Source organism: Epinephelus fuscoguttatus, linkage group LG19 (genome assembly GCF_011397635.1).
Source record: "Epinephelus fuscoguttatus linkage group LG19, E.fuscoguttatus.final_Chr_v1".
Taxonomy (NCBI): domain Eukaryota; kingdom Metazoa; phylum Chordata; class Actinopteri; order Perciformes; family Serranidae; genus Epinephelus; species Epinephelus fuscoguttatus.
Window position 1 is genome coordinate 23,643,806 of NC_064770.1, and position 27,792 is coordinate 23,671,597.

Sequence of the window (27,792 nt, forward strand, 5' to 3'; positions counted from 1 at the left end):
CTTATTTTACACAAAAATATTAGAGCGGTCGACAAGATAATAACTCAGTGTGAGTGAGAACTTTCCATCTCCAGACATGGGTCTGTGTGCGATTGCTGTCGCTTGTCAGCCTGTGTTGTGGTGAGCTCATGTTTAGACAAAGACCCGCGGCTCAGGCTAATTTCGATGCCATCACTGGGATCATGGCCTCTTTTCCTGTTTTCACGCAGCCTGTCATTAGGGTTGGGTGGGAGGGGGACTGAGGGGGAGATGGAAGGTAAGTGTGTGCGAGTGAAAAAGAAGGAGAGAGTGTTTTTTTTTTTTGTATGTGGAGGATTGAGAGCTGGTGAAGCACCCTCCAGGTGTTTACCTTGGTCTGATGATGAGGAGCTGGGAGGTGAGAGGGGGACTCGAGTGTGTGTGTGTGAGCGAGAAATACTCAATCCACATATGCTTCCTCACTCAAAACACACAACCCACTCACTGAGCTTTGACTGTGAAATGACAGAGTTCAATCACTAGGGGGCGCACTATCTTTTCATATATTTGAGTAGATATTGTACAGCAAAGCTTGGCATCCATGCGGAGGGAAAACAAGTGTTGCGCCAAGTAAAGATGCTCAAAAAGCCAGGACTTGTGAGGAGCAATGAGAGCCAAGGGACTTCCAGTCTGCTAGACACATGAGCAAATGTTTTTATTTTGCAGTAGAGTGTTGAGCACACACTGGGAAAAAAGCTCGTTACGCGTATCTTGAGTCCAGGGTGTTAGTTAAGTGTGTAAACACATTTTCCTGCACCAGTCTGAGCCTAAACTAAACTTCCATACCCAACTTGAACAACCACAACTTGCCCTCATTTCTTCAGCTGCCGAGACTCAAAACACTTAAAACACCCAGTGCACTGTGCGCTCTTGTTTGAAAGTGTTCACACAGTCATTGATGGGGGAAATCCATGCCTATGGCCAAGCCGTTCGCTGGCACATAAACACAGCAGGAACTCCAGGGAGGCAGTAGTGGAAATAACGTGACAAACAGCGACAGACACACACATCAGCGTACACATATATGGACATGCATATTATACACGCGCAGAAAACAACCATTAGGGCTGGCTGGCCAAGAGAGAGAAAAGAGGGAGAGCGGAAAAAGTGGTGCGGTGTAATGACTAGGTGGACACCTGGAGCCGGGCGAGATACACCTGGTTTCATTGGCCTGGGCACGCTCCAGGGGCCTCGTTACACAGTGTGTGTGCATCTGTCCACCACTGGATACATCAATTTACACACACACACACACACACACACACACACACACACACACACACACACGACTCCACTTTGGGGAGCCATACCAGGCGATGGATTCCTATCCAGTGGGGAGCCCACCCCGCCTACAGCTACTGCTGTTGCTACGGCAACAGGAAAACAAACACTGGTGGTGCATGGGATGCCGACCCCTTTGGAGTCAGGTAAAGTTTGCTATGCGGCCTTTCTTCTCCTCTCTTCATCTGTCGTTCAGCGGAGCGGGGAGCAGTATGCAGCTGTCATTCATGACAAAGGGCAGGCGTGCAGGACACACGCTGATGTATGGCGGTATGCATGTGTATTCAGCAGAATGCTGGTCGTTGTGACACGAGCGCTGAAAGTTTTCTCCGTGCACAGACATGATGAAAAGGCACAGAGCTGTCTTTTCTCCCCTGCTCTCCTGCTGCTCTGTTCCTCCAGGCTACTGTAGGTCAGGCACTTTTTTTTATTACAGCTTCACCAAGACAGCATATTCAGTGTTAACAAGCCTGGTTGTAAATATGCCTGCTAATTCACTGTCAGGGGCCCTCTTCTTTTACGCCTCTCTTCCTCTCTTGGTGCTATCTTTACCAATTTACTCCAGCCCTGCAGATATTGTGATGCCCCTGTCACCATGGCAAACCACAACACAGCGACACTTAGCTGTGCAAGGTGTGTGTGTGTGTGTGTGTGTGTGATGGTAGGGATTTGTTAATCCTCTGTGGGATCCCCCTTTAAAGAGAAACTCATACAAGCAAACACCACCATATATAAACTACAGAGAGTACCTCAGAACATGGTGGCTTCTTTAACCACTGGCTCGCCTTTCATTTTCCCTCAAACCCTTGACATCATCTTCAATTTACGACCAGTATTTTTTATTTTTCACCAAGCATCTGTCATTTATTTTTGTAGGCCGTCTTTTCCCCCTACTGAAATAAAGAAAAGAAAACAGCGACTTGAAAGAGTCGGCGAGGTCAAGTCGCGCAGTAGTATCATATATCAGTTTCCAAATCTTCATCTTGTTCCCCAAACTCCCCACGGAGCCCTGCAGTTCCCCCTGCCTCTGTTCACTTTGAAGATTATTTATATTTCATTTCTTAACAGGCCTCATTTTGTCCAAGTCAAACCTCACTTTTTCTTCCTCTCTGCCTTCGGTTCGAGTGGCACATAACTCTGTCAAGTTGGATCCAAACGCGCATATCTTGTAAGTTCCTAAGATGCCTTGTTCTAAAAAAATTAAATAAAACAAGTGAGTCTGCCGTGTCCATGTGTTTGCTGTTTGTGTGTCTGCAGATTATTAAACCATTATCATACAAGTAAATCAGTCCCATATGAAGGATCTCAGGGCGAACCTAACTGTGAGGTAGGGGAGTGTAGAATATTCTGGGTCAGCATTTCAGCACAGAGAGAAAAGACGGGGAGAGGGATGCAGGTGCTCCCATCTCCAGTGGTGTTATTTACAGCTACACAGTGATCTGGCCCTGGTCCCTGCTATGAACCCGGCCTGTTGTCAAAGAATGTTGCAGGTGCTTTGTCTGGGTGAGCTCTTGAATCACACTGTCCGCGCTTTGCCGTCAGAAACATAGAAAAGAGAATGGCAGAGGGAGATAGATGGAGAAACGGACAGAGAGGAAGCAGAGGTCTGCCTCCATCTGTGCGACAACGTGTGACCGTCCCGTCCTGTTAGTTCTCTCTCCGACTGACCCCGCCGGATAGCCGCGAGAGAGGACAGAGGAGGGTCAACTTCCCTGTCATTTATCACCGGCCTTGACCAGGCAGCCTTTGAAATTTCAGGGATTCTTTCAATGTCGTGCATGGAGCACAGTCTGGTGCCGAGACCTTACACATGGCTATAAAAAATAACAAAGGCTGTGCGCTGCCCTGTCTACACAGAGGGGTCATAGCAGCCATGCAGGGGTCACGCGAAATTAGTGGATTTCTGTTATTATTATCCCGGGGAGGAAATTCTTGCAGGCCTCACTGGGAGGGGGGTGGGGTCATGGGTATAGGTGAGTCAGTACTGCGGCAGGATCAGAAAATAGCCCTCTGCCAGACAACTGTTATTTTGATTCTGAAAGGGAAACATATTTGGTGCAAGAGAAAAGGAAGCGGGGAAGAGTCTGCTCCGGACTCCATGGGATTTTTCCACTGGCAGACTGTTTGCAGAGAAACTCAAAAGGCATTTTTAATCATTGCTGCTATGTAAAAGAAAAAAAAAAGGGGAGCACATTTCAAAGATGCGTGTGAACGGAGTCGTTCTGATCAGAGACTTGTAATGTTAGATTTGAAAAACACCATGTGGCCGGACTGTCACTTTAGCAGGGTTGGCATTTTAGAGAATTACTCAACAGTGAACCCACTGAACTCGCCGTGTACAGTAGTGCTATTGAAAACTCTTGAAGGCCCTTCAACTAAAGCCCTTTCAAGAGATGTGGCATCTTATCACGAAACCTATTTCCATAAGGGACAAATTAGGCAAGAAATATACAGTATGACTGCTGCGCTGTCACTGCCAAAAATAAGAGTGTTAAGGTACACAAGGAGAGCAAAAAATGACCTTCTATGACACTGCCAAGATCACCTAACAAGACTGGGAAAGAAAAACAGCTGGTGCACACAGATCAGGGGGGAAATCAAGACATGGCAACCTATGAGGGCAGAGAGAACCTGGCAAAGCTGTCATCAAAACAAGCCTGACTTTAATGTTTCAATATTTTCAACCTTTCCCCTCCCATAGTGAACTTCTGATCTGCTCCACTGAAGCCACTCAGCTAACAACAGCAGAAGGACGTGCTTGTGCTGCGTGTGAATGGGGTAGATGGCATAACTGGCAACAAGCAGTCATTCTCAGGTAAACATGTCAACCACAACCAAACCCAAACTTCTCCCTGCTGACCTGCTGATATTCCTGGCAGACGTCGGGCTGGGCCAGCGTGTTGGCGATTTGTCCGAGATGTGGTTTCAGGAGGGGTTTGGAGCAGCCTCCCAGCACTGCAGCCAGCACCATGAGGGGTGCCCAGGGGTGGGAGGAAGAAGAGGGCGCTGTCACGTGATCCAGCAGCAACTTGAGGAGGACGACAGGAGGGACAAAGGTCCCTAGCAGTTTAGCAGCTGCCAGGCACTAGATGTGGGTACAGAGAAGAGGTGTGGAGAGAGATATAGAGGCGTGAGGTGGTGTACAGGAGGGCGAGAAACACAGGAAGTCTTTTTTTATCTCCCTCACATCAAAGAACGAGTCCTTCTGTGTAAACAGGTGCATCCCAAGTCCTTGAGCTTCGCTCGGTCCAGCCTAAAGCTCAACAGATGTGTCCTGAAATGACTCTGTCTGCTATTAACTGATCACAATACAATTCTATCATTAGTAATACCACACCTGATCCAAAAAAGGAAATCTAACATCCTGCTAATCCAATGACTCTCTGGGACTCACATTGCTGACCACATCCCTCTCTGAGTCTGTGCAGGCGTGATACAGGGTGGCCAGGAGAGGCTGTAGATGCTGGGTGCTGTGGTCCTCGGCATGGAGCAGCAGCACGGAGAGCAGCTGAGAGGTCCTGACACGTGTGGGCACCAGCCAGTCAGTTACGTCATGGGCAATGGCCGGCACCAGCTTACCCAGGTTTCTCACCACGAGCTCTCTGCAGCCCAGTCCTGGACGCTCCACTGGAGGAGAAAATGAAAAACATCCACCTTTTAAAACTCTTCCACTGTTAGATATTAGTTTTTAAGGGGCTCATTTTCTCTCAGCCTGCCTACATCTCCTGCAGCGGGTGAATGACTTTGTTTTCCAGAATGACCTTGAGGCAATGTTAATTTTGTTAACAAAAACTATGACATAGATACTAGACTAGATTCAAATGTTTGTGTTGGCTTATTGGACATTCAGAATGAGAGGAAAGGAGAATTTGGGGAATTATTTTGTGAATATTATTAGAAAAATGTTTTTATCTAGGAACAGCCGTGCTTGCAATTATCTTCCAATGAGACCAGACCTCCAGCAGGTTAGTAAACACCAGTAACTAGTTGGTGCCAGGATGCTGTGTTAACCTGCAAAATGCTGAAAAACTAAAGCAGTGTCAGCAGTTGGTGCTGCGAGCTGTGAGCTGTAACTCGGTAGTGCATGAGCAGCCGTGCGTGTCGGACAGAGGATGGTGGAGCTGCTGAATGGATTTGTGGAATCTGTTGGTTACAGCTTCGCTTGTTAGCCGCTGAATCGCAGGAGAGGGGTCACCTGCCAGACAAACTATGTGAGAGGATATGAGTTTAAACCTCCAGTCTTATGCTGCAGATTTAGAAAGAATTCAGGCTGAAATAAAGTTATTTTTCTGCTTCTTAACGGTGAGATCGAAAAGTCACAGTTTACAGTGAAGCTGGGTACAAGTCCTAGTTGTCTAGATAATGTGATGTAGTGGTAATTGATGAGGTGGGTGTACTAATATGTGGATGGGTAGGTTACTGTGGAGGAAGTGAGTATACTCTATACATATTCCAATGGCGTTTGGGCTGATAAGTGGGTATAAACATCCAGGAAAAGAGGAGGGTATATCCCATATACCTGTGTATACTCTGCACCACTATGTAGTTGTCTAAAATCAGTTATTTAATTTCATTCAGACTGTAATATTGATGTAGAAGAACAGGGTACAGGAACTTTAAGTGTGTAAGTTGCCTTTTGTAAGTTTTTTTTGTTGTTGTTGTTGTTGCTACTTTGCCTTGTTTGCCTGTTTTGTTTGGTTGTCGATTGATAAATATGACGTGCTATTTAAAGGGTAGGTCTTATAAGCTGTAGCTTCAGCCTGCACATTTTTCGGACTGCAGAAGTGTCTAAGTTATGTTAAATGACTTTAGTGTAAAGTTTTGCACTGTACTAATTAAGTATATGCCATTTTCTGTGAGAGGCTGTGACTTTATTTACATGAATTTGTAGTTTAATGCATGATGTTTGTGTTTCTATTTGTCGACTGAAATAAATTTGAAATTTATGGTCTCAGAGTTTGAGATTTTGAGCTATTTTTTGACCTGACAAAAAGTGTGCTCGTAACAGATAAAACTGCTGGAGAAAAGCAAGTTTGAAAGTGTGTGGAAATTATTTGTAGGTGTAAAAAAAAAAAAAAAAAAAAAAAAAAAAGTATGTCTAAATGAAATTTCAATAATTGATACAACCTGTCACGTTCATACCAACTTCTGACACCTGTATTAGCCGACTTTAATTTGTTTAAAAAGAAAAAACTATTTGACTAAAAGTTTATTAAAATTCAATGATGACTTTGAGCTCAGGCAGGGTACGAGGCAGGGATGTCCTCTTCCACCTCTCCTGTTAGCTGTTGCACTTATGCAGATGATATGTTATTATTTATAATGGCTATGCCTATTACCTCTGTGGATGGAGTGCGTTTTGGGTCTGCTCCCTTTACAATCAGCCCTAAATAAATCAGATATCTAGGTATTTGAGTTACATGTGACCATAAAGATCTCTATAAGGCTATTTCTAATCTAACCTGTAGCAAGACCTTGAACGCTGGGATCCCCTACCTCTCTCTCTAGGGGGTAGGATCAAAACAATTAAGATAAATGTACTCCCTAAAGTCCCTTCTTTACTTAAAATGCAATGATGTCTTTTCGTCATCTAAAACCGGATTAAAACTTTTTGAGTGGCCGTCGATGAACAAAAGACTAAAACTATGAAAGATAAAAATGACCAAACTATGACTAAAATGCATTTTCATCTAAAGACAAAGACTAAATCAGAAGAGCTAACAAAATGAACACCACTTTGAAGACTCTCCAGGAGAAGCAAGCTTTTGATTTTCATTCAAGGTGTCTGAATGACAAATAGCAGGTGAGCACCTAGCACCTTGTTTATGACAGCTCACTGCAACATGTGTTCTAGCTCCCTTACGTCCTCTGTGTGTGGTCTATTTTTCTAACCTTTATGACAACTTGCGGTATTTTGTAATCTCTATTGTAGTAAACTATCTGAACACTAAGAAACAGCATTTATGGAACAATAAATATCAGTGATTCACAGATTTTCAACTGTCTGCTGACTGGCCTCCAACTTATCACAGTTTTACCTACAAATTTTTACGATTTCCCCAAAAGAGACTTGTCAGAGCAAGTGAAACACGTTCTCAGATAGCCCTCTACATTTTAAATCTAGCAACCCTCTCCCCTCCTTCTATCTCCGTCTTTCTCTGCCTCACATTATTCTCCTTCTCCTATAGGCACACTAATGAGAGAGGAAGAGAGGACTAAAGGAAGACAGAGATAAATCAGAGAAACACACCAGGACAAGACAAAACAGGCCCCTTTCTGGTCGTCTCTCACTGTCTGACAGTGACCTCTTCACACTGGGAGGCACGGCAGATTTATGATGGCAGGAAAGAGAAAGACAAAGAGAGAGTCCTCAGGCACAGCCCATATTCGTCCGCACTGTTGCATGTGTAGCTGTGGGACACGTATAGGATCTCTAAAAAAGATGCAAAGCCTAGGAACTGTACCCCTGACACACACACACACACACTGAGCCTGGCCCTATAGGCAAACCATGGTGATCATATTCAGGTTCGCACTCATTCCCGGTCCAAGGCAGACACTTATCTTCCCAAGCCAGTGCCTGTCCTGAGAACTAAGATGTCACATGCAACATTATTTTTACTGTATGCTGTGAATCTGGACAGTTGTAATAAAGAGAGATGATTTAATGCAGCAAATAGTGTAGAGATTACACTTACATATAAAACTGACCTTTGTGTGTGACTGGTGTTTTTTGGGATTTTATTGCGCAGAGTGAGAGACCAGTGATGCCAGTGCACCAAGAAAACTTTGATTTGTTGTAACACTGGAATTCAGATACCATTTCTTAGACTTCACCGAAATAATAACCGAGATAAGCCAATGAGATAAAATCACAGGATGAAAGGAACTATGCGCTTAAATGGAAACTAATGTATTTTTCAACCTAGACCATATTTTCCATGTTTTTGTGCGTTTGTGATGATCCATCCATTTTCATCCACTTATCCGGGGCTGGGTCGCAGGGGCTGCAGGCCAAGCAAAGCACCCCAGATGTCTCTCTCCCCACGCAATACTTTCCAGCTCCTCCTGGGGGACCCCAAGGCGTTCCCAGGCCAGATGAGATATGTAATCCCTCCAGCGTGTCCTGGGTCTGCCCCAGAGCCTCCTACCAGTGGGACATGCCTGAAACACCTACAGCGGGAGGCACCCAGGAGGCATCCTGATCAGATGCCCAAACCACCTCAATTGACCCCCTTTGACACAAAGGTATCCACGTGACTTTCAGTCACTACCCACAGCTCATGACCATAGATGAGGGTTGGGACGTAGATGGACCAGTAAATCGAAAGCTTCGCCTTCTGGCTCAGCTCTCTCTTCACCACGACAGACCAGCGCAGAAGCCACACTGAACGGCTGATCCATCTCACACTCCAATCTACCCTCACTCGTGAACAAGTCATTTGTGCACCGTCAATTAACATCCATTAAAACTGCTCATTTTTCCACTGACAACACTATGGAAAGGTTTCAGACTAAGAAATAAAACGTTTTTCCTTACCTGTCACTTGATTCTGTCTGTTTGATATTATCTTTAACAAAGACTCGCTCAGTCATGACGCTGTAAATCTTTTAGATTACACTAAGCTTTTATACTCCAACACAACAAACTCTTTCAAGCTCTCACCATTTCCACCATTTTCTTCCTACAAGTCACATCTTATGTAGTCTCACGTGGCCAGACTTATGTCCACAGTGCTGTATCAGCCCTCGGAGAAGGTCCAAAATCACCAATAATCTTTCTGCTATAGGGTAAATATGCTTTGTCTTGTTGGGCAGTGACGGTACCCTTGCAAAATAGTGTAAGGGGTGAACTTGTTTTGGTGGAACTTTGCACGTGGAGAGGCAAGCACTGTCACTAAAATGGCCCCGCAAAAGAAAACTCACCAAAAAATCATATGTTACTGTGAGATTCAACTTAGTTGGAGGTTGTTGTTGCTGTTTCTGTAGCAAAGGGGATTTCTAGAAGAAGATATACTTTGTTAATCCCCAAGCGGAAATTCAGTTTTCTACTCTGTTGTCATATACACACGGGGCTGAAATACACAAACATGCACAAACAGGACCTGTATATGCATTAAATGGAGAGATGTTAGAGCGAGAAAGATGGAGAAAAAAAACTATTTTTCTGTAGGATCTTTTCCATAATGTTGTCAGACAAACAAGCACTTTTAGTGAACGTACATTTATGGTGCTCAAATGCCTCGAGAGGTTTACACTCTTCAAACTTACAGTTTAAATACTAAAAAGTGTAATTGACCCTAAAAGTTTGTCTCTTTAAACCTATGCATCTTACACCCAGCTAGTTATTAGCAAATTAAATGGGACACAGACGATGATTGATGCTAGCAGCTCACACTTTATCTTAATAAGACTTTTCTTTAAAACTGACCCAGCTGATAGTGTGAGAACCAGATCAAATAACCTGGGTGAATAAACCATGTCGACTGTGACTGACCTCCTGCTGGGTAAAAGGGAGGTGGGGTGAGGAGAAAGTCCAGCTTGTCCTTGATTTCTTCCTCGTTCTCCTTCTCCCACTGGGCGCCTACCTGCTTCCATAAATCAGCTGCTAGAAGTCTGCAGGGGGGGAGCAGAAACACAGATCATCATCCCCATCATCAACACTGTCAATGTCGTCAGTATTATACACTGTGTTTCACATATATGCTGAATGTGATGATCTTTATTTTTATTTAACCCATGTTTAACCATGTAAGTCCTGTTGGAGACCTGGCCAGGACAGCAGAACATAAAAGTTACAGCCAACAACCACACTATAAAAAACATAAAAGACAAGCAGTAACTTGTAGAAATACTAGAACACCTACGCACAATGACAAACGAATTCATTTATCCTTGTACTTATGAGAGCTTAAAAGTCAGGTAGAGGCCAGTTCACGTAGTTTCAAATATTTTTGAACCTTATTCCAAGTGAGAGGAGCAGAGCACATAAAAGCTTTCCTTCCCAGCCCAGTCTGAGGACTAGAAACAGACAGCAAAACTAAATCTTGAGATCTCAAGACTGTAGCTACAGGCAGATCTCTGTTCAATCAAAGTACAAATATATGAAGGGAGTTTACCCAGTAAGGCTTTATAAATGAACAAATACCAGTGACTGAGCCTATGAAAGGTTAAAGAAGGCCAACCAGCCCTGGAATAAAGTCTCAGTGCTTTATGATGTGCTGTATCTAATATGTACAAACAATGTGCAGATGCATCCATGTACAACAGCTCACCATAATCCAGAACCCATAAAAACATAGCAGCTACCAGTCTTTTTCTGGCCTCAAAGGAGAAACAGGACTTGTTTCTGAAATAAAACCCTAACTTCAACCTCTGCGCATAAAGAAAATTATCAACCTGAGGTTTAAAAGACAGGGAGTCATCGAGCCAAATACAGAGATAGTTGTAACAGGTGACAACCTCTGAGCGGTAATAGCATCAGGAGTGTTCCCAGGCTTCTTCCTAGCATCTGAGAAATGCATGACCTTAGTTTTATCTGCATTTAAAACCAGCTTTAGTGGTGAAAGCTGAATCTGGGTAACTTTAAAGACAGCTTGCAATTTGGCCACAGCGTCTGTGATGGATGAGCCGACACAATAAATCACTGTGTCATCTGCATAAAAATGAAAATTGGCACCATCCACACATTAGCCCTTTTTAGATAGGAGTTGTGCAAATTTTTAAGGAAAGCCCAATCAGTCTTCTTTCAGCATTGGCAGTATAAAAACAAAATCGGGGAGTGCTTCAAAATGCTGGCTACCTACTTTTGTTTATACAGAATGCGCCTTTTTCGGGGCAATGGGGGGGCGTGAGCAAGTAACAAAATGTGTAGCTCAGTGTGTGACGTAAACAGTGACGTGGGAGGGAAGCCGCGGCTAGTCAGTCCTTCGGTCTCTCGTAAGTCGGCCCGTCCTTCACTGTTCCTGTCATCTGACGGTTAATGGCCTCTTCGTTTGCGAGGGCAAGGAGGGCACGCAATTCCCTGTCTCTCTGGTTGCTCATCTTTACAGTGTCTGTCAGGCTTGCGTTTCCCTCTTGCTACTAGCTGCTCACTAATTCCTGCTATCAACTGTTTCCTGTTTATCCACAGCCAGTGGGTCACACGTGCGGTGTCATCAACAGCTCCTCCCACAAGTCTTCAACAGCCCCCCCCGTTGTGGAAGACTGCCTCGGCCTGCTTAAACTAAAAGGGTTCTGCCAACATGTCTACCCTACGAGGTGGAAAATTGGGCACCTCGGATCAACTCGCCAATCCGGCTCTGTGTGTCTAAACAGCCCAACATTCGCGAAAATCTGGCAGTGTAAAAGGGGCTTTTGATGGATGATGCTTCTATATAAAAACACATCGTACACGTATACATCGTATATAATGGATTGTGTTACATTATACTATGGAGCAAAGAATCAATAATGTCAGTGTCCACTTTTACCTTATTTCTGGGATCTCATCATTGATGCTGCTCAGCAGGAGTGGGATGAGTTTGTGGAAATAAGAGTATCTGTCTCTCATGTGAAGCAGCCAATCGCCAACAACTGCAGTCACAGCTTTTCTCACCTGGAACAAAAGAGAGCAAGACAGAGAGAGAGCAGAACTGAGCAAGAATATCTTAATAGGCAGCACATATAACGGTACACAGTGTGTCTGGTATTATTGCTTAGTTGTTGCTTTAAACTGAACCTGTGGCGAGTCGTCAAACAGCCTCTGTGCCAGGTGAGAGAGCACGTCGTCCACATTCTTGCCAGTGCCGTGCTGAATGACAGCCCCGGTGGCTTCGATGACAGACACTCGTACCCGCGAGTGTTGATGAGCAATCGTCTGCATGAGAGGCTTGATCAGACTCTCAGCCTGCATGTGGAAGTGCTCTGAAGAGAAAGAGGCGAAATGTATTTCAATCCATGTTAAGAAGTTACTGTAGAGCTGAGTGATGCAGTCTCATATTCATATTTCATACGGAGATATGTGACTGGATATATCCTGGGATTTTTTTGTTACCCTAACATTATGATATTGTTTTGTTTTTTGTGGTTTTAAAGGATGAATTACAGTCCTGCTTCTGTTCACTCTGAATTTCAGTTAGATAAGAGACTGTGTTATGTAAGTGCGGATGTTTCCAGTCGCGTCTCTGTCAGCTCGGCTAAATTTATGGTCTTATGTCTATTTTGCAAGTGCAGGTGGTGCTTTTTGTCGTTGGCTTTGGACAGTGGTGGCGTGTGGCTGCAAATCACTCATCAGGTTGAGGAAATCAAATCAACAGCCTGTAAACTCTCCTCCTGTCGACTTCTGCTAACTAGTTAGGTCAGAGTTTTCAAATGTAAACATCAGTAAACATCGAGGAGAAGATGGGCACCAGCTAAAAATAAAGTGGATGACCTCTGTGCTGCATCAGTTTCTAACAGGATATCAGGAACTGCAGTATCCTTTTATTGACTGGAACTTGACTAAATCTTGGACAGCAGCATTCAGCCAGGTGACTCTTTTTCTATGTCAGTCTGACAGCGCAGAGGACTCTAGTGTGGCGATGGGAATGAGAGGTGCTGCCCTGTTCCTACTGTGAATCACTGCTATATGCTGTGCCAGTGTTTGGGAGGAGCGAACATGCAGCCATCGTGTTGAGGTCAGGATGTGTGAACAGGTAAATCATTCCTCAGCCAGAGACCATGGATTACCAGAACCATCCGGAAACATGGACAATTATAAAGCGGTGGCCGACAATGTAAGAAGACGCAGAAAAGGACTAAAGTACAGTGCACAACATAAGGTAGCTGATGGAGTTGGAGTTCACTGGAGTTGTACTTTATACAATTCCATGTCACAAAAAAATGACTGACTGATTGATTGATTGTGTGCTCTAACCAATTGAGGCAGCATCCCCCCTGCACTTTATATGTGACACAGGGTTTTCTACCCAGAAGTTCCTGTAAACAATCATTGTGATTGTTCTATACGTGAATGACATCAGCTGACAGGAAGTAAACATGGACCCAAACTGTCGCCTATGTGATTCCAGTGAAACAGTTTAAAAAAGAGAGAAAGTGCTGCTACAGTCATTTCCCTGGCTGCAACGACAGTGCAGAGAAACCAAGAACTAGGGGTGTGCCATATCATCTCATTCATGTTAATACCGGTATATTTTTTTAATATCATATGAAAAATTCATATCATGACATTCATGATATTTGGAGTTTGTCATTATACTGTCATACTGTTACCCACGGCAACAACAAACATGGCTGAAAGTGAAATAATTAGACTCGGGGGGGGGGACCCGGACTTCTCAGACTCTTTCAATGAGTCACCACAAATTACCGTCCCTGCAGAGGGAACTGGAACTCATTCAGCAGATCCGCCAACAGCAGCACAGCTCTCTCCCTCTCCTCTCCCACTGTGCGCACAGGGGAGTCGGTGACATCAAGTGATTAAACCTTTGGTGAAGTAAACCTACTTGACGCTCATGTTCCGACAAACAACTACATATATGTGAATGTGCAGTAGTAGCATAACAGCCTGTCACAGGTTACAGCGTGATGATTAGAGGAGAAATGGCAGAGCATAAAGGTCCAGGTGGGAAAAAACAACTCAATCATTTAGGATTTTGCTAAAAGTAGGAAATTACCTGTTGATCTATCTATCTATCTATCTATCTATCTATCTATATATATATATATATATATATCCCAGGGGACATTTATTGTATGTGGGAGCTGTTTAAATTGTTAATTTGTTGTAGATTTTATTTTGTTGAACTATTCATATAGTATACAGAATCTGACTCTCACTCTGAGTTACTGTTGTTGTTTACAAACTAAAGGAATGAGAGATCATTTTTGTTTTGTTTTTACTGAATATTTGAGGGCAAACTGTAAAACTATATCATTTATTTTGTTGCAATACTGTCATCTTAAAGTAATATACTTTTTTTAAAAGCTAATTTGTCATATCGTCAAGAATATTGTTATCGCAAAAATACCCTGAAATATAGTGATATTATTGTAGGGCCATACCACCCACCCCTACTGAGAATGCAGATATGGAAGGATCAGAAACACTGACCAATCAGAGAAGTCTGGGCTTTTAGGAAATGGGTGCTTAAAGAAACAGGCGCCAAATCGGAACTTTTCAGACCGAGGGTGAACACAGGAATATTCAGGCAGTCAGTATTAGACAAATAATGTATTTTTTAAACATTTAAACATGTAAACATGCTCTAACAGAAACCTAAAATACAAGTATGAATCTGAAAATTAGCATAATATGGGACCTTTAAAACACTGAAACTTTTTGAGTTTAATTCTAGTGTTTCAGCACAAAAACAGTACCATGATGTTTCCTTGGTATTCCAGAAATTCATGATTTATTTTAGTAGAGGAAGGAAGGGAGCTTTTCTGCGTGCCTCGAAACCATGGCAACGGACTCCATCGTCAACAACAACACAAATCTCTCCACCAACCTGGCACACACTTGGCAAAGGTTACGGTGCATTTGCAGCTTTCTCTCCTGACATCAGGAAAAGGGTCGACGACGGTCCTCTGCAGTATGTTGATCACGTCGTTTAGATACGGCGCTAAATGCCTCCCGCACACCTCCACCGTCAGAGTCAACATCTCCACGGCCGACAGCCGGAGCTCCTCCGCCGGCTCCAGGATCTCCTTCTCCCCGAGCCTCTGAGCCAGGCACGGCATGAGGTAAGGCAGCGACTCCTCCGGCTTTGGGACGCAGCGAATAAACTCTGTTATCATCGTTATCGCTGTCTCTCTGCATCTCTCCATGGGGTCTGACAGGCATTTGAGGAGAGGCTTGAGGAGGGCAGAGAAGACCTCTTGTAGGACGCTGCCGGACAGTCCTTTATCTAAAGTCTCCCTCTTGATAAGCTCCAGAGCTCTCTTTCTTGTCGCTTTGTTGTCTTCGTTCAGACAGTTTAAATGTCGGGCGAGTCCTCTCAAAACTTGAGAGGAAGCATGCTCGTCTCCAGCCGCCATAGCTGCCATCTTGACTGTCGTTATGGCAACCAGCGGCTGCGCGACAAACAAACGGCTGCTTTACGGCAGCTTCCGATTCAAAATATAAAACTTTATTCACACTTACAACCTCTTCGACTTTGAAGGTCTGGGTGTTCCCATTTGTGGAGACAAAAATGAGTCAGGTGATGTCATGACGCTAAAAATACTAAACACATTGTTTTATATAACAATTAATCGCCTTATTAGATTAAAAAAATACAATAATTATGATTTTAAAACAGTGAGAAACTTGCTGAGAAGTAGCCTACAGCAGTAGTCCTCAACCTTTCTCATGTCAAGGACCCCCTAAATTGATAATATTTCACTCCAGGGACCTCCATCTGAAAATATTTTGGTTGTTAGATATGATTTAGACCAGTGGTTCCCAACTGGTGCAGCCACAGGGTCCAGATTTCTCCTTCAGTTCAAGTTCCACACAGTTTAGTGTCATACTTGTGATGTCATTGAGCTAGTTTGCTGTCTCTGTCATGTAGCTGTCTGTTAGTCACTCACTCTACACCAGGAAACGGCACTTCCAAATAACAGCCATGTGCCAGGAATTCACCATACTTAAAAAATAAGGTTGTTTTTTTTTTTTTTTTACAAACTTGACACAATGCCAGTCACTTGCGGTCCATTCAGGATGGACCTGTGACCCACCATGTGGAAACCACTGATTTAGACCATACTTCTATAGCTGTCACCTACAGTTTAGGAAATGACTGTGCAGGAAGTGAGAGCTATCATCAGAGTAGTCGCTCTTATGACTCTTACTCACACTAGACTCACTTAGATGTCCTCCTGAGCTTTTGTTTGGTGTTTATTTTTAATTTCTCCTAGGTAAATGGGATCAGTAGGACCTGATAAGTATAAAAAACGAAACATTGTCAACGATAATGAAGTCCCAGTGTCCTCAAACAAGTACCTCCTAATTAACAGCATATTATTTTGTTACATTTGCTAAAATTGGTCACATTTGTTGCCATATCAAACTACAAACATTATTAACGTATTAATGTGTGTCGGGATCGGCTGCAGACTGACTCGGCAGAGGTGGCTGCAAAAAGTGTCCACAAACAAGGACAACGAGTCTAAGTCAAGCAGAATGAAGTGTAAGGTCAAGTAAACCCAAAGTGTGATGTCCTCATATGAGGACACAGGGCCTCAGGAGGATAGAGAAAAATAAATGATTCCCCATTTTTCTGGGGACCCCAAACTCCCTTAGGGACCCCTGGGTGTCCTGGAACCCTGTTTGAGAACCACTGGCCTGCAGCGCAGACACTGTGATTATTACAGTGGTTTTTCATAAAGTAGTCTTAATAAAGCGGCAATACGACCATTTTTAAAATTCATATGTGTTATTCCTGTGGTCTAAAACAATCCAAAAATATTTGTAAAAATGAACAACTCTCTTCCAAATCTAAAAGCCGGAGTGCTACAACCTCCGACTCAGATTTCTGATGTCACCAAGTGAGCCGGTCACACACTCCAAAGTCAAATTCCACCCTAATACAAAATGAAGGCTACATTGTGCTTGCTTGGTAATATTTGCATAGCATTGTCATATCTATAAATATGGTCAACTGTTATTTAAGAACCTCAAAACTTGAATTTATCATGTTATCACATGGCACATGTCAAGCTTTTTCCATTGACATTAAAACAATGACTTAATCTGTCAGTTTGGATTGATTGAATGTTAAACCCAGATGTGCCCACAGATGTAAATCAGAAACATCCTGTTATCTCAGTGAACACACCCATGGTGACTTGGGATGTTCCAGTATGCTACTGTTTAGTGAGGACACTGACTGAGGTCATGCCCTTAATATTGTTTATGTGTTTTTGTGACCTAGAGAGAATGTTCTTTCTGATTTCTCTTTCAGGGGGGAAGACAGGACAGTGTAGCCTATGGTGGTGCGTCAGCAGCATGAGCAGACACTAACTCAGCTCTGTGTTTAGAGACGAATCCTTGTGCAGGGGCGGACAAAACCTTTTTGCACCTTTAAGGGGTGAAATGAGCCTCAGAAAGCTTCCTCTACCTTTTTTTTTTTTTTTTTTTTTTACACACAAATTGCAGTCTTTCAACCACATTATTCAAGCAGTTTTAGGTCAGTTGTGGCACCAAATATTTACTTATATTCCAGGCTTTATGAGGGCCCCTGTCCTACTGGGGCCTTGGGTAGTCAGTCCCACTTTCCCCCCTACTATGCTGCCCCTGAATGGCTCTGCATAGTGCAAAGAGTGCTGGAATAAAAAGCAAAATATGAAAAAAACACACACATTTTTAGAGTTTCCTTCAGGTGTCTAGTTTCGAAAAGGGGGAGAGATGGTGGGCTTTGGGGTCTGGGATTCACGACTACACTATTTTTATAATCCTTCTGTGGCCCTCAAGGATGTTAGTTTCACACTGACTCCACTGGTCCAGAGCTCAAGATCAACAATGAAATTGATCCTATGTCAGACAGGTGTAAACAGTCTTCTGCCACTTTATGTGACATGCTCTGGTCATGTCCGAAACTATTTAATTTCTGGGATTTAATATTTAAAACCTTTTCAATAATGCTTGGACAGCTGGTTGCCCCATCTTTGTCCATGGCAATATTTGGAGTAACTCCTCTAGATGTTAACTTAAGTAGATTTTTTTTTTTTTAAGATTTTAACAAACTTTATTTAAAAAAATAGCATGTACAAAACAAGCAGACAAGTGCTCAACAAGCAATTCAATCGTAAAAAACGTACGTTAACTTAAGTAGAGCCCAAGCGGACATTGTCTCATTCTGCTCACATCCGGTCAGAAAGCTCATCCTGTGTAAATGGAAGGACTCTTTACCTCCAACATATGCACATCGGATCAAGGATGTTATGTATAATTTACAATTGGAGAAAATCCCTTGTTTTTTTTAAAGGATCAACAGCATGCTTCTTTGCCACCTGGCAACCATTTTTAACTTTCGTGGCAAATACGGAGGCTGAAAAATTGCAATGAAACATGCTGTACTCCCTTACTTATTTTTATTATTTTTTTATTTCTCAGTTTTGGATCAATAAAGTACTTTCTATCTATCTATCTATCTATCTATCTATCTTGTCAACATTTTTCCCTTTTTGTAATTTAAAGAAAATGTTTTATGTATTTTTTATTTATTTATTAATTTATTGTCTATTAGATTTTCTGGCTTTCTGTAAATATAAAATATAATAAAATATATAAAATAAATAAAATAGAATAGATATATAAATAAAAATAGTTTTATAATAAAATAAAAAAATAAATACAAAATAAAGAAAGACGTTAGTTTCAGGGTTTAGGCATGCAGTGTGTCTTCATATTTACAGATAAGGCCTGTTCAATGTTACAGGAATACACCGCTGTTCTTTTTAAGGTGGATGTTTCCTTTAAAGATTTTCCTCCACCTGTAATCAGCTGGCGCGTGCTCGCCGCCGCTGGCCTCGAGAGAGCGCCGCTGCGGTCGGGGGGGATGATAGATTGACGTCATCGGGACTGACGCAGAGCGAGCCGAGGTATCAGAGAGGCAGAGCAGCAGCAGCCAGCAGCATCCCGGCTAACCAACGGTACCTCACCGATCTCCCACCACCAGCGAGGTGTTTTCCCACTGAGCATCCTTCACCAATAACGGTAGGGACACCGGCGAGAGCACCGAGCGGACCGTGGGGCTTTATGAACACTGAGTAGCGGCTGAGCTCAGGCCCTTCGCGGTGTTTACGTCGCAGTAATTCCCCTTCGTTGTGGTTTGGTTGTCATTGTAAGGTTAGCACAGCTAGCTCAGTTAGCTGTCTATTGAATGCAACTGAACAGGTGCTCACTTCCATCACCAGCTCCACAGTATGCATGGTACAGTCAACATAAGCGGGCACTGTTTTGCTGTCTGCTGCAGAGAAAACTCGCTAGATGTCATGCCCTGAATGCATAATTGATTCAGATTTATTATGCATTTAAAAACACTGTCGTGGACGTGATTTCCATATGAGGAAGTGACACAGGGTAGTTGACAGTTAGCTACACCTGCTCAGCTTCCTGCCTTGCTGTGAGGCATACAACCACTGTGTTATCTGACATAACTGTTTGACATAGCTTGTGTGTGTTGTCATGCACTTTGAGGATTTGTAATTTGCTTTACTGTCACAAATAACATTATATCCGTTAGGGCACCAGTTTCCTATACAGTCATCTTCATCCACATAGACACATAGTAAAGGCATGAACAGTCCTGCAGTAGTAATGCAGCTGTTGTGCATGAGGTGTGTGTACCCTGCTTAAATGTATGTGTTAAACATGTTAACCATAATCCTCTTGTGAGGCTCCCTCTGTCACCCACAATCAAAGGCACAGGTAAAAGGCATGCACATCTGCTCAGGGATACAATTTTACATATATTATAAATATCACTGTATAGTATATTTTTAATGATCTTAAAGATGATTATAAATGGCATAACCAGACAGGGGTATCTATATTTGACTGGTTACATACCTCATAAATGAAGGTATTATGTCAAATTGATGCAAAAATCCTCGTCCTTGTATGAGGGCATCACAGTTTGGGTTAACTTGATATTCCATTCTACTTAACTTCAACCTGTTGTCCATGTTCATGGACACTTTGTTGTGTCATGCAGTGGTAGTAAGACCTAATCCATGTAAAAGCAAGATGGCGGCCATCTCTGCCAAGTTAGTCCGCAGCCAATCCCGACACAAAAGTGGACAAGGTTCAAAACCTGATCACATGTTATGGTTTAAGACTTGTTTACTCATGATTAAAAAAGTCTATAGTTTGATATGGCAACAAAGTTGACAGATTTTAGCAACAGCAACAAGCTAAGACGCTGTTAATTAGGAAGTACTTGTTTGAGGACATTGGGACTTTATTACCGTTGACGATGTTTAGTCTACTGATCCCAAATTGCTAGCTGAAATTAAAAGCAAACCAAACAAACGTTCAGGTCCCAGGAGGATGTATCATCTATATGCAGCATTGCCAGCAATATTCTAATACACCCACAGATTAAAAATGGATAGCGACCATGGTATAAACAGAATGGCAAAATCTCAGTTGACAGGTGACCAGTTCATATAGTCATGGTGGATAGCATCGTATCACCCAACCCCAGAGCTGCAGTGCCAACATAGGGCTCGGGCTGCACAATTGATTAGTGATTATTGAAATCGCAATATGGCCAAGTGCTTCTACAAAGTGGCCGCTAGTCTTCCTGGGGTCCACTCACAAAACAACATTAAAAATACATAAATTTAAAATCACACAGTATCAGTGAGACGATAACATTCAATATCAGTCCAAAATTAAGGCAAAAAAAAGCAAAAAAATAAAATAAAATTAACAAAAATGCTCCAGAAGTGACATAATAACATTTACATGTGATTTATCAGTTTTAGTTTTAGTGACTTCTTTAAGAAATATCTACATCATACTGTTATAAATGAAGCATTGTGGTGCTAGAGAGAAGTCCCGGCCTAGGATTAATATTCCCGACATAAGACACATGCTTGTTTGGTGCAGACCCCAGTAAATATCACATAATTTTTATATATATGTTTTTAAGTTAAAGTGAAATGCAAATATAAACATTTACACTTTAATCATTACTCATTTTGCAACTGCCGTATCTGTCAGAATAATCACTATGTAATGTTATTTTCAACAATTACCTCCATTGTACGCCGTCATGTCTTGCTTAGGGTATTGCCAGCTGACAGTAGCTCATGTCATGCGGCCCTTGACAAGAAGCATAAGCAACAGGGGTGTGAAATGTCCGCTCACCTCCTTCCCACGATCCATTGCTCCTCCATTCTCTATCCCACGTTCTCTGTATCACACTGTATGCGCTGCATTTTGCCCCTCCTTTGCCCCTGTTCTACCCCCTTCTCTATTCTGCTCTCCCTCCCCTCCTCTCATGGAACACCCTGTTTTCTCCCACTGCCACAGAGATAAAAGATAAGATGGCCACCTCCTCCTCCACTCTGGAAGAAGACGAGAGCTTGAAGGGCTGTGAAATTTTTGTGCAGAAGCACAACATCCAGCAGATCCTCAAAGAGTGCATTGTGAACCTCTGCATCGCTAAGCCTGAGCGTCCTATGAAGTTCCTGCGGGAGCATTTTGAAAAGCTGGAGAAGGTTGGTGATGACAAAGTTCTGTGTTTGTGTGATTTAGGTCTGTCAGTCTGAGTCTCTGTTTGTAATGTCGGGGCTCTGTGTTGCCTGAGATCTTGTGTGGTGAGCTCAAAGTTATGATCTACTTTTGATATATGACATAAATGTTCGCCGCCGTGTTTCCCACTTACCAAGTAGTGATTTCTTGTCTCATTTCTCTGATGTTATATAAATAAAATAGCCTAAAAATTATATGAGCACTTATTACAGGCTCAGTTACAAGCTGGAATGCTGTTTTCCTGTTGTAGACACTTACATGTGTAAAAATACACACCTCATAGAGTGTGCTGGTATTTTCATATTTTCCACGCACTGTACACAAACGCTGTTTTGTTTGCTGCATTCTGTGTCTTCCTCTGATATCTGTAGCACCATCACATTTGAGCAGACAGGACATAACAGCTCGTTACTGTGTAAAAAAAAAACAGCCTGCACTCATACCTGTTATAATAGTGCTTTTATTTTCCAACCTATAATAGGAGAATCCATTAGGGAATGTGAGAGAAGCACCCATAAAAGGCCAGTGTCCTGTTTGCAGGCTCGGGGTGAACAGACGGTTCGTATCTGCCAGTCTGTCTGTCTGACCGTGAGCAGAGACAAAAGAGGTGACACACTCATATGAAGATAATAGAGGAGAGGAGGTTTTGCGAGAAGATGGAAGAGAAAGATCATAACTAGAGAACAGGCTAAAACAGGAGCAACTTCTGCAGCACATTCCCTGTGGCTCACAAATGCTGTGACTGCCCAGAGTGTTTTGTGTCTGTCTCTTTTCAGCAAATGTGTTGGCACCGGCTGGCACCTTGACAGTGGCAAGATGCTTTTTAGATGAAAGCTGCTTCCCTGACTCCTGCTATATTTATATGAGGTTTCTGGAGCCAAATAACTTGGAATCTACCAGCAGGCACACCATACTGTTGATTTAAAGATAGAAGAAGGCAGTGCAGTCGCCATGAGAAAATGTTGGCATTGTACGTTTCTGCAAACCAAGGATACGTTACGTTTCTAAAGTGATGGAGCACATGACCTTAGACTGTATCTGGGAAGCAGCCAAGGGCCTGTCCCCGTCGACGACCCCGTCCCTGTGTTTCCACTGGGGATTGTGTCACTGGCAGCTGGTGTTTTGACTGAGACATCGCTGCATTTTCAGCTGATATTGTGTCACAAAAATTGGGTGTTTTTTACTAAGACATTATTGCATATTCACCCAGGATTTTGCCACCAAATGCGAGTGTTTTTTATTGAGACATTGCTGCGTTTTTACCCTGGATTGTTCCACAAAAAGCAAATATTTTAAGCCAAAACATGATCTTTTTTTGCCTAACCCTAACCACGTTAATTATAGTGTTGTTAAAACGTACAGTTTCCACATCACTGCTACATTATAACGTGACCTTCGTTTGTATCCGGGAAGCAGCCAAAGGTGTTTTTGAGCGACCCCTCCCCGTGTCACTGGCAGCAGGTGTCTTAACTTAACTTAGACATTGCTTCATGTTCAACTGATATTGTGCCACAAAAAGTGGTTGTTTTTTACAAAGACATGGCTTCATTTTCAGTCGGGATAGTTCCACCAAATGTGAGTGTTTTTTTACCAAGACATGACTGCGTTTTCACTCAAGATTGTGCCAGCAAAAATAAGTGTTTCTTACAAAGACATCGCTTCATTTTCAGCCGGGATAATGCTACTGAATACGGGTGTTTTTCCCGAGACATTGCTGCGTTTTCAGCCAGGATTGTGCCACCAAAAGCGAATTTGTTAGCCAAAACGTGATCTTTTCCTAACCATAACCAAGTGTTTTTTGTGCCTAAGCCTAACGACATGTTATTTACAGTGTTGTTACATCACCGCTACAAAATATCGCACAAATGTAACATGATCGTGGTCGCTCCCAGAATTGAGCCTAAACTGATTTTCTGTCCAAACATTTGCTTTAATCAAGCAGAGGAAGCGCAGTTGCCATGACAAAATGTTGGTGTTGTAGGTTCCTGCAAACCAAGGTTACACTATGTTTGTGTTTGTTTGTTTTTTTTTTAACTGAATAATGTGTCTAAAGTGATGGAGATGCAGCCAAAGGTGTTTTTTAGCAACCCGTCCCTTTGTCACTGGCAGTGGGTGTTTTAACTAAGACATCCCTAAATGGTCAACTGATATTGTGCCACAACAAATAGGTGTTTTTATACTGAGACACTGCCGCATTTTCAGCTGAGATAATGCCACTAAATGCGGATGTTTTTTACCAAGACATTGCTGCGTTTTCACACTAGATTGTGCTACAAAAAGCTAATACTTTAAGCCAAAACCTGATCTTTTCCTAACCATAACCAAGTGTTTTTTGTGCCTAAGCCTAACTACACGTTAATTACAGTGTTGTCAAAATGTACGGTTTCAACTTGTCTGCTACATAATAACATACAAATGTACAAACGTATGATCATGGTCATTCGCAGAATTGAGCCAAAACAGATTTTCTTTCCCAACATTTGCTTTAATCAAGCAGAGAAATAGATGGGTCGTCTGCTCATGAGTGGATCATATGATTTCTTTGTTTAAACAATGGGCTCTACTCTTTCGCTCCTGTTATGGGTCATAAAGGTGTATGAGGTGGACCTGTAGGCTGTCGCTGTTGGCCTGAGGAGAGTTTAGGCCTTGGAAAGAAGTCTTCAACAAGAGAAGTGATTGTGAAGCGACATCAGATATAGCAGGGCTGAGGCTCGCCACCCTGATGCCTTGAGGAGGGTTTCTGTCCTTACTGTTCTGATGTTAGCATGTGAGAGTCATCTGACTTAAAGTGACAATGAAGTGAAAGACGAAAAAAAAATCAAAGGCTTTATCATGTTTATGAAAGTAATGCTTTGCCTGTATGTGCAAGTAAATTATATTTATTCATTTATTTATTTATCAAGATGGACCAGTCAGACTCTTATGTACAACATCACTCTACACCTACAGCGTATTAAGCTGCCGTTTTCAGGACCGAACATACAAGTCCTACATACTTGTTTATGTGTTTGCATCTGCCTGTCATTGTAATCTGGAGCAGTGGACCTCACAGAGCTGTGTGGCCAAGGAGACAGAGTGCGAGCACGGCATTCATAGTGGGGCTTCTGCTGCTGTTAGCGAGGACTGTAATGCTGCATAGTCAGAGAGGCAGCATGAATACTAATAGATGTAATAGAGCACAGCAGAAGCATACAGTGGCAAGTTGCAAGTGATTCATGCTGTAAAAAAACATACTGCGCACTTGCCCTTGCACGTGCACATGTGTATTCCAGCTCGATAACAGATGTGCCTTTAAGATTTACTGTTGGGATCAATCCTTTGTTATAAAACCCAGGTGTGAAGCATATGTTTAAATTTACAAGTTCTTTGAGAAGGGAGAACGATAATTATTGTATGTGTATTGGCTCTGGTGTCCACAGTCAACACTGCAGTCTGTACAAGTGGCTGGTAAAGATGATTACACTGTCACTGGTGGAATACACTGTTGCACGTGACATGCTTCACTCTCTGCAGTACATATCTGTCACACCCTGTGCAATAAGTTAATGTATTAAGCTGTCATGCTCCGCTCAGTCCTGCTGCAGCTACACTCTTCATGCAAGTGTCTCACTATCCTCACTGCTGTTGCTCACGTACAACATTTAATCAGCACCATCTCCACCCCTGCAGCCACCTGTAGCCTCTGATCATAGTGTCCTGTCCTCAGTCTCCCCCCTGTGTCTGATGCAGCAACGTTGTCATTGAAAAAGCAATCGTCTGACTCTTTACACGATTGCAAAACTAACAGCTCCACATATTATTTTTGTTTACATGGCAGGAAATATCATTTTGATTATCCAGAGGAAATGGGATTTGGAGTTTTGCTGCAAGAATAAGTGTCCCAGTGTCAAGATGACGCATATGGACACATCTGACACTAGTAATGATTTTACTGTATAAACATTACATGACATTTATGTAGTTGATGCTTTTATCCAAAGCGACTCACAATAAGTGCTTTTGAAAATGTGGGTACAACCCTAAAAGTGCAAGAATTACGTTGATGTCTTTGCCACATATAGAGACAATAATTCATTCATTCATTTTGTGTAACTACTTATCCTGTATCCTGTCGTGGGGAAGCTGGAGCCTATCCCAGCTGGCATTGGGCGAGAGTTGGGGTATATCCTGGACAGGTTGCCAGACTATCACAGGGCTGACACATAGAGACAGACAACCATTCACACTCACATTGACACCTACGGACAATCTAGAGTCACCAATTAACCTGCATGTCTTTGGACTGTGGGAGGAAGCTGGAGTACCTGGAGAAAACCCACGCTGACATGGAGGGAGAACATGCAAACTCAGCACAGAAGGGCTCCCCCACCCTGGGTTCGAACCAGGAACCTTCAAGCAAAGCTAACCACTGCACCATCGGGCCACCCAAGACAATAAAAGATAGTTAATACATTTTGTTATATAGCTACTGCTGTCCCATCGGCCTAACGCCATTGGGGTGTCACTGTTAAGACAAGGCTACTTTTTATCAATCAAACCAAATTCGTCAAATATGTCACAATACTGATGCTAGATATTCTTGAAATGCTGTTTTGAGAGGTCACGGATACAAGCGGCCGAAATGAGTTTCCTCGTAAGGGTGGCTGGGCTCAGTCTTAGAGATAGGGTAAGGAGCTCGGACTTCCAGATGGAACTCTGAGTAGAGCCGCTGATCCTTCGCATCAAAAGGGGTCAGTTATGGTGGTTCGGGCATCTGATCAGGATGCCTCCTGGGCACCTCCTGTTGGAGGTGTTCCGGGCACGTCCAACTGGTAGGAGACCACGAGGCAGACCGAGAACACACTGCAGGGATTATATCTCATCTGGCCTTGGAACGCCTTGGGGTCCCGAGGAGGAGCTGGAAGGCGTTGCGAGGGATGTCTGGAATACTTTGCTCAGCCTGCTGCCCCCGCAACTCAGCTTTGGATAGACGGTTGAAAATGGATGGATGGATTGCCAGGCATAGGTTATGTATTATATTATGGGCCAAGGTGAAGTCTAAACAGATGAGTTTTCAGTCTGCGACAGAAGATTTGCAGAGTTTCTGCTGTCCCGATGTCAATGGGGAGTTTGTTCCACCATTGTGAAGCAAGGACAGCAAACAGTGTTGACTTAGTAGAGCGGTATCCAGGCCCCTTTTATAGTTAAGGAGTAGCAAGCCAATTGGCAGTAGCAGAACGTAGTGGATGGCCAGTGAACTTGAAATCATTGTGGAATTGTTTACCAGTCCTTTGAGAAGAAAAGCACACAAGTTCTTGTACCTATTTTGATACAACCTGCTGCAGTGACTGCCACAACAGACACCAAGCGGCTACCAACATCTTTAGACACTGATGTTTGGTTGAATTTAGGTTGCGACATCAGGTGACCAAAATTCAATGTTAGGACAATGTCGAATTTCAATGTAAATTTGACGTGGAATACTGACGACAGATGACGATATTTTCTTGGTTTTAAGTTGTGTCCAACGGCTTCCAACCATCTCATGCCAATGTCAGGCCTGGAAATCCAGACTCAAATCTAGAAAGATTTTGAGTCTGGCCCTCACCGATACACCCTTCCTACCCGAGGGGCGGCACTAACTGAGGCATTTCAAATGCTGCTGCACGCAGTTGGATAGCACGATAGCCAATCAGAGCAAAAAACAAGGTGACGTATTCATTGCACTAAGCCCCATTTATTTGCCAAACAGTGGGGCTAACTGATATATTATGCTTTTGCCGTATCCCATCGGCAAAACAGCAAAAACGTCCTTCCTGGAAGTGACGGCTTCTAGGGCAGTCTTCTGCTCCTCTCTCAAGGAAAAAGATAAGTGTAGTTGGCATTAGCGTTTCTTCCAATGCTAAATTGAATGGACGCGGTCCTTCAGCAGCTGCCATCTTGGCTGTTTACTTTTCGACTCCTACGGCGCAGTGCTGTCGTCATCATGTTACACCCGCCCAGATCCCGCCTCTGTCAGATCGACTTATCTGATTGGTCTGATAGGTGATTCAGCGGGCTCTGCTCGTCAGGGCCAGATTCCCATGCAGTGCAAATTAGAATTTGCTAGGGGTGGGGCATCTTGATTTCCAGGTTAGCCAACGTCATCTTGATGAAGAATGATGACATTTAGTCGTGAGTTATGGAGAGTGGAGCGCGGACTGGTGGCTGGAGAGGTGCCAGTTCACCTCTTGGGCACTGCCGAGGTGCCCTTGAGCAAGGCACCGAACCCCCCAACCGCTCGGGGC

The 27,792-nt window shown here is 43.1% G+C and overlaps 2 protein-coding genes across 2 annotated transcripts in view; one reads left to right on the forward strand and one right to left on the reverse strand.

Moving 5' to 3' along the window:
* Positions 1-15,336, reverse strand: part of LOC125880024 (dynein axonemal assembly factor 5-like) — a 41,632-nt gene extending 26,296 nt beyond the window's left edge. The window contains exons 1-6 of the mRNA XM_049562233.1: positions 14,790-15,336; positions 12,020-12,204; positions 11,772-11,896; positions 9,797-9,915; positions 4,694-4,926; positions 4,160-4,384 (exon numbers count right to left, since the gene is read on the reverse strand). Of these exons, the coding sequence (XP_049418190.1) occupies positions 4,160-4,384; positions 4,694-4,926; positions 9,797-9,915; positions 11,772-11,896; positions 12,020-12,204; positions 14,790-15,327 (1,425 nt within the window). The 5' untranslated portion in view covers positions 15,328-15,336. The remainder of the gene's footprint in view (positions 1-4,159; positions 4,385-4,693; positions 4,927-9,796; positions 9,916-11,771; positions 11,897-12,019; positions 12,205-14,789) is intronic.
* Positions 15,337-18,819: 3,483 nt separating this feature from the next.
* The window catches only part of prkar1b (protein kinase, cAMP-dependent, regulatory, type I, beta), a 115,996-nt gene continuing 107,023 nt past the window's right edge, over positions 18,820-27,792 (forward strand). Inside the window, exons 1-2 of the mRNA XM_049561679.1 lie at positions 18,820-18,979; positions 21,305-21,492. Of these exons, the coding sequence (XP_049417636.1) occupies positions 21,319-21,492 (174 nt within the window). The 5' untranslated portion in view covers positions 18,820-18,979; positions 21,305-21,318. The remainder of the gene's footprint in view (positions 18,980-21,304; positions 21,493-27,792) is intronic.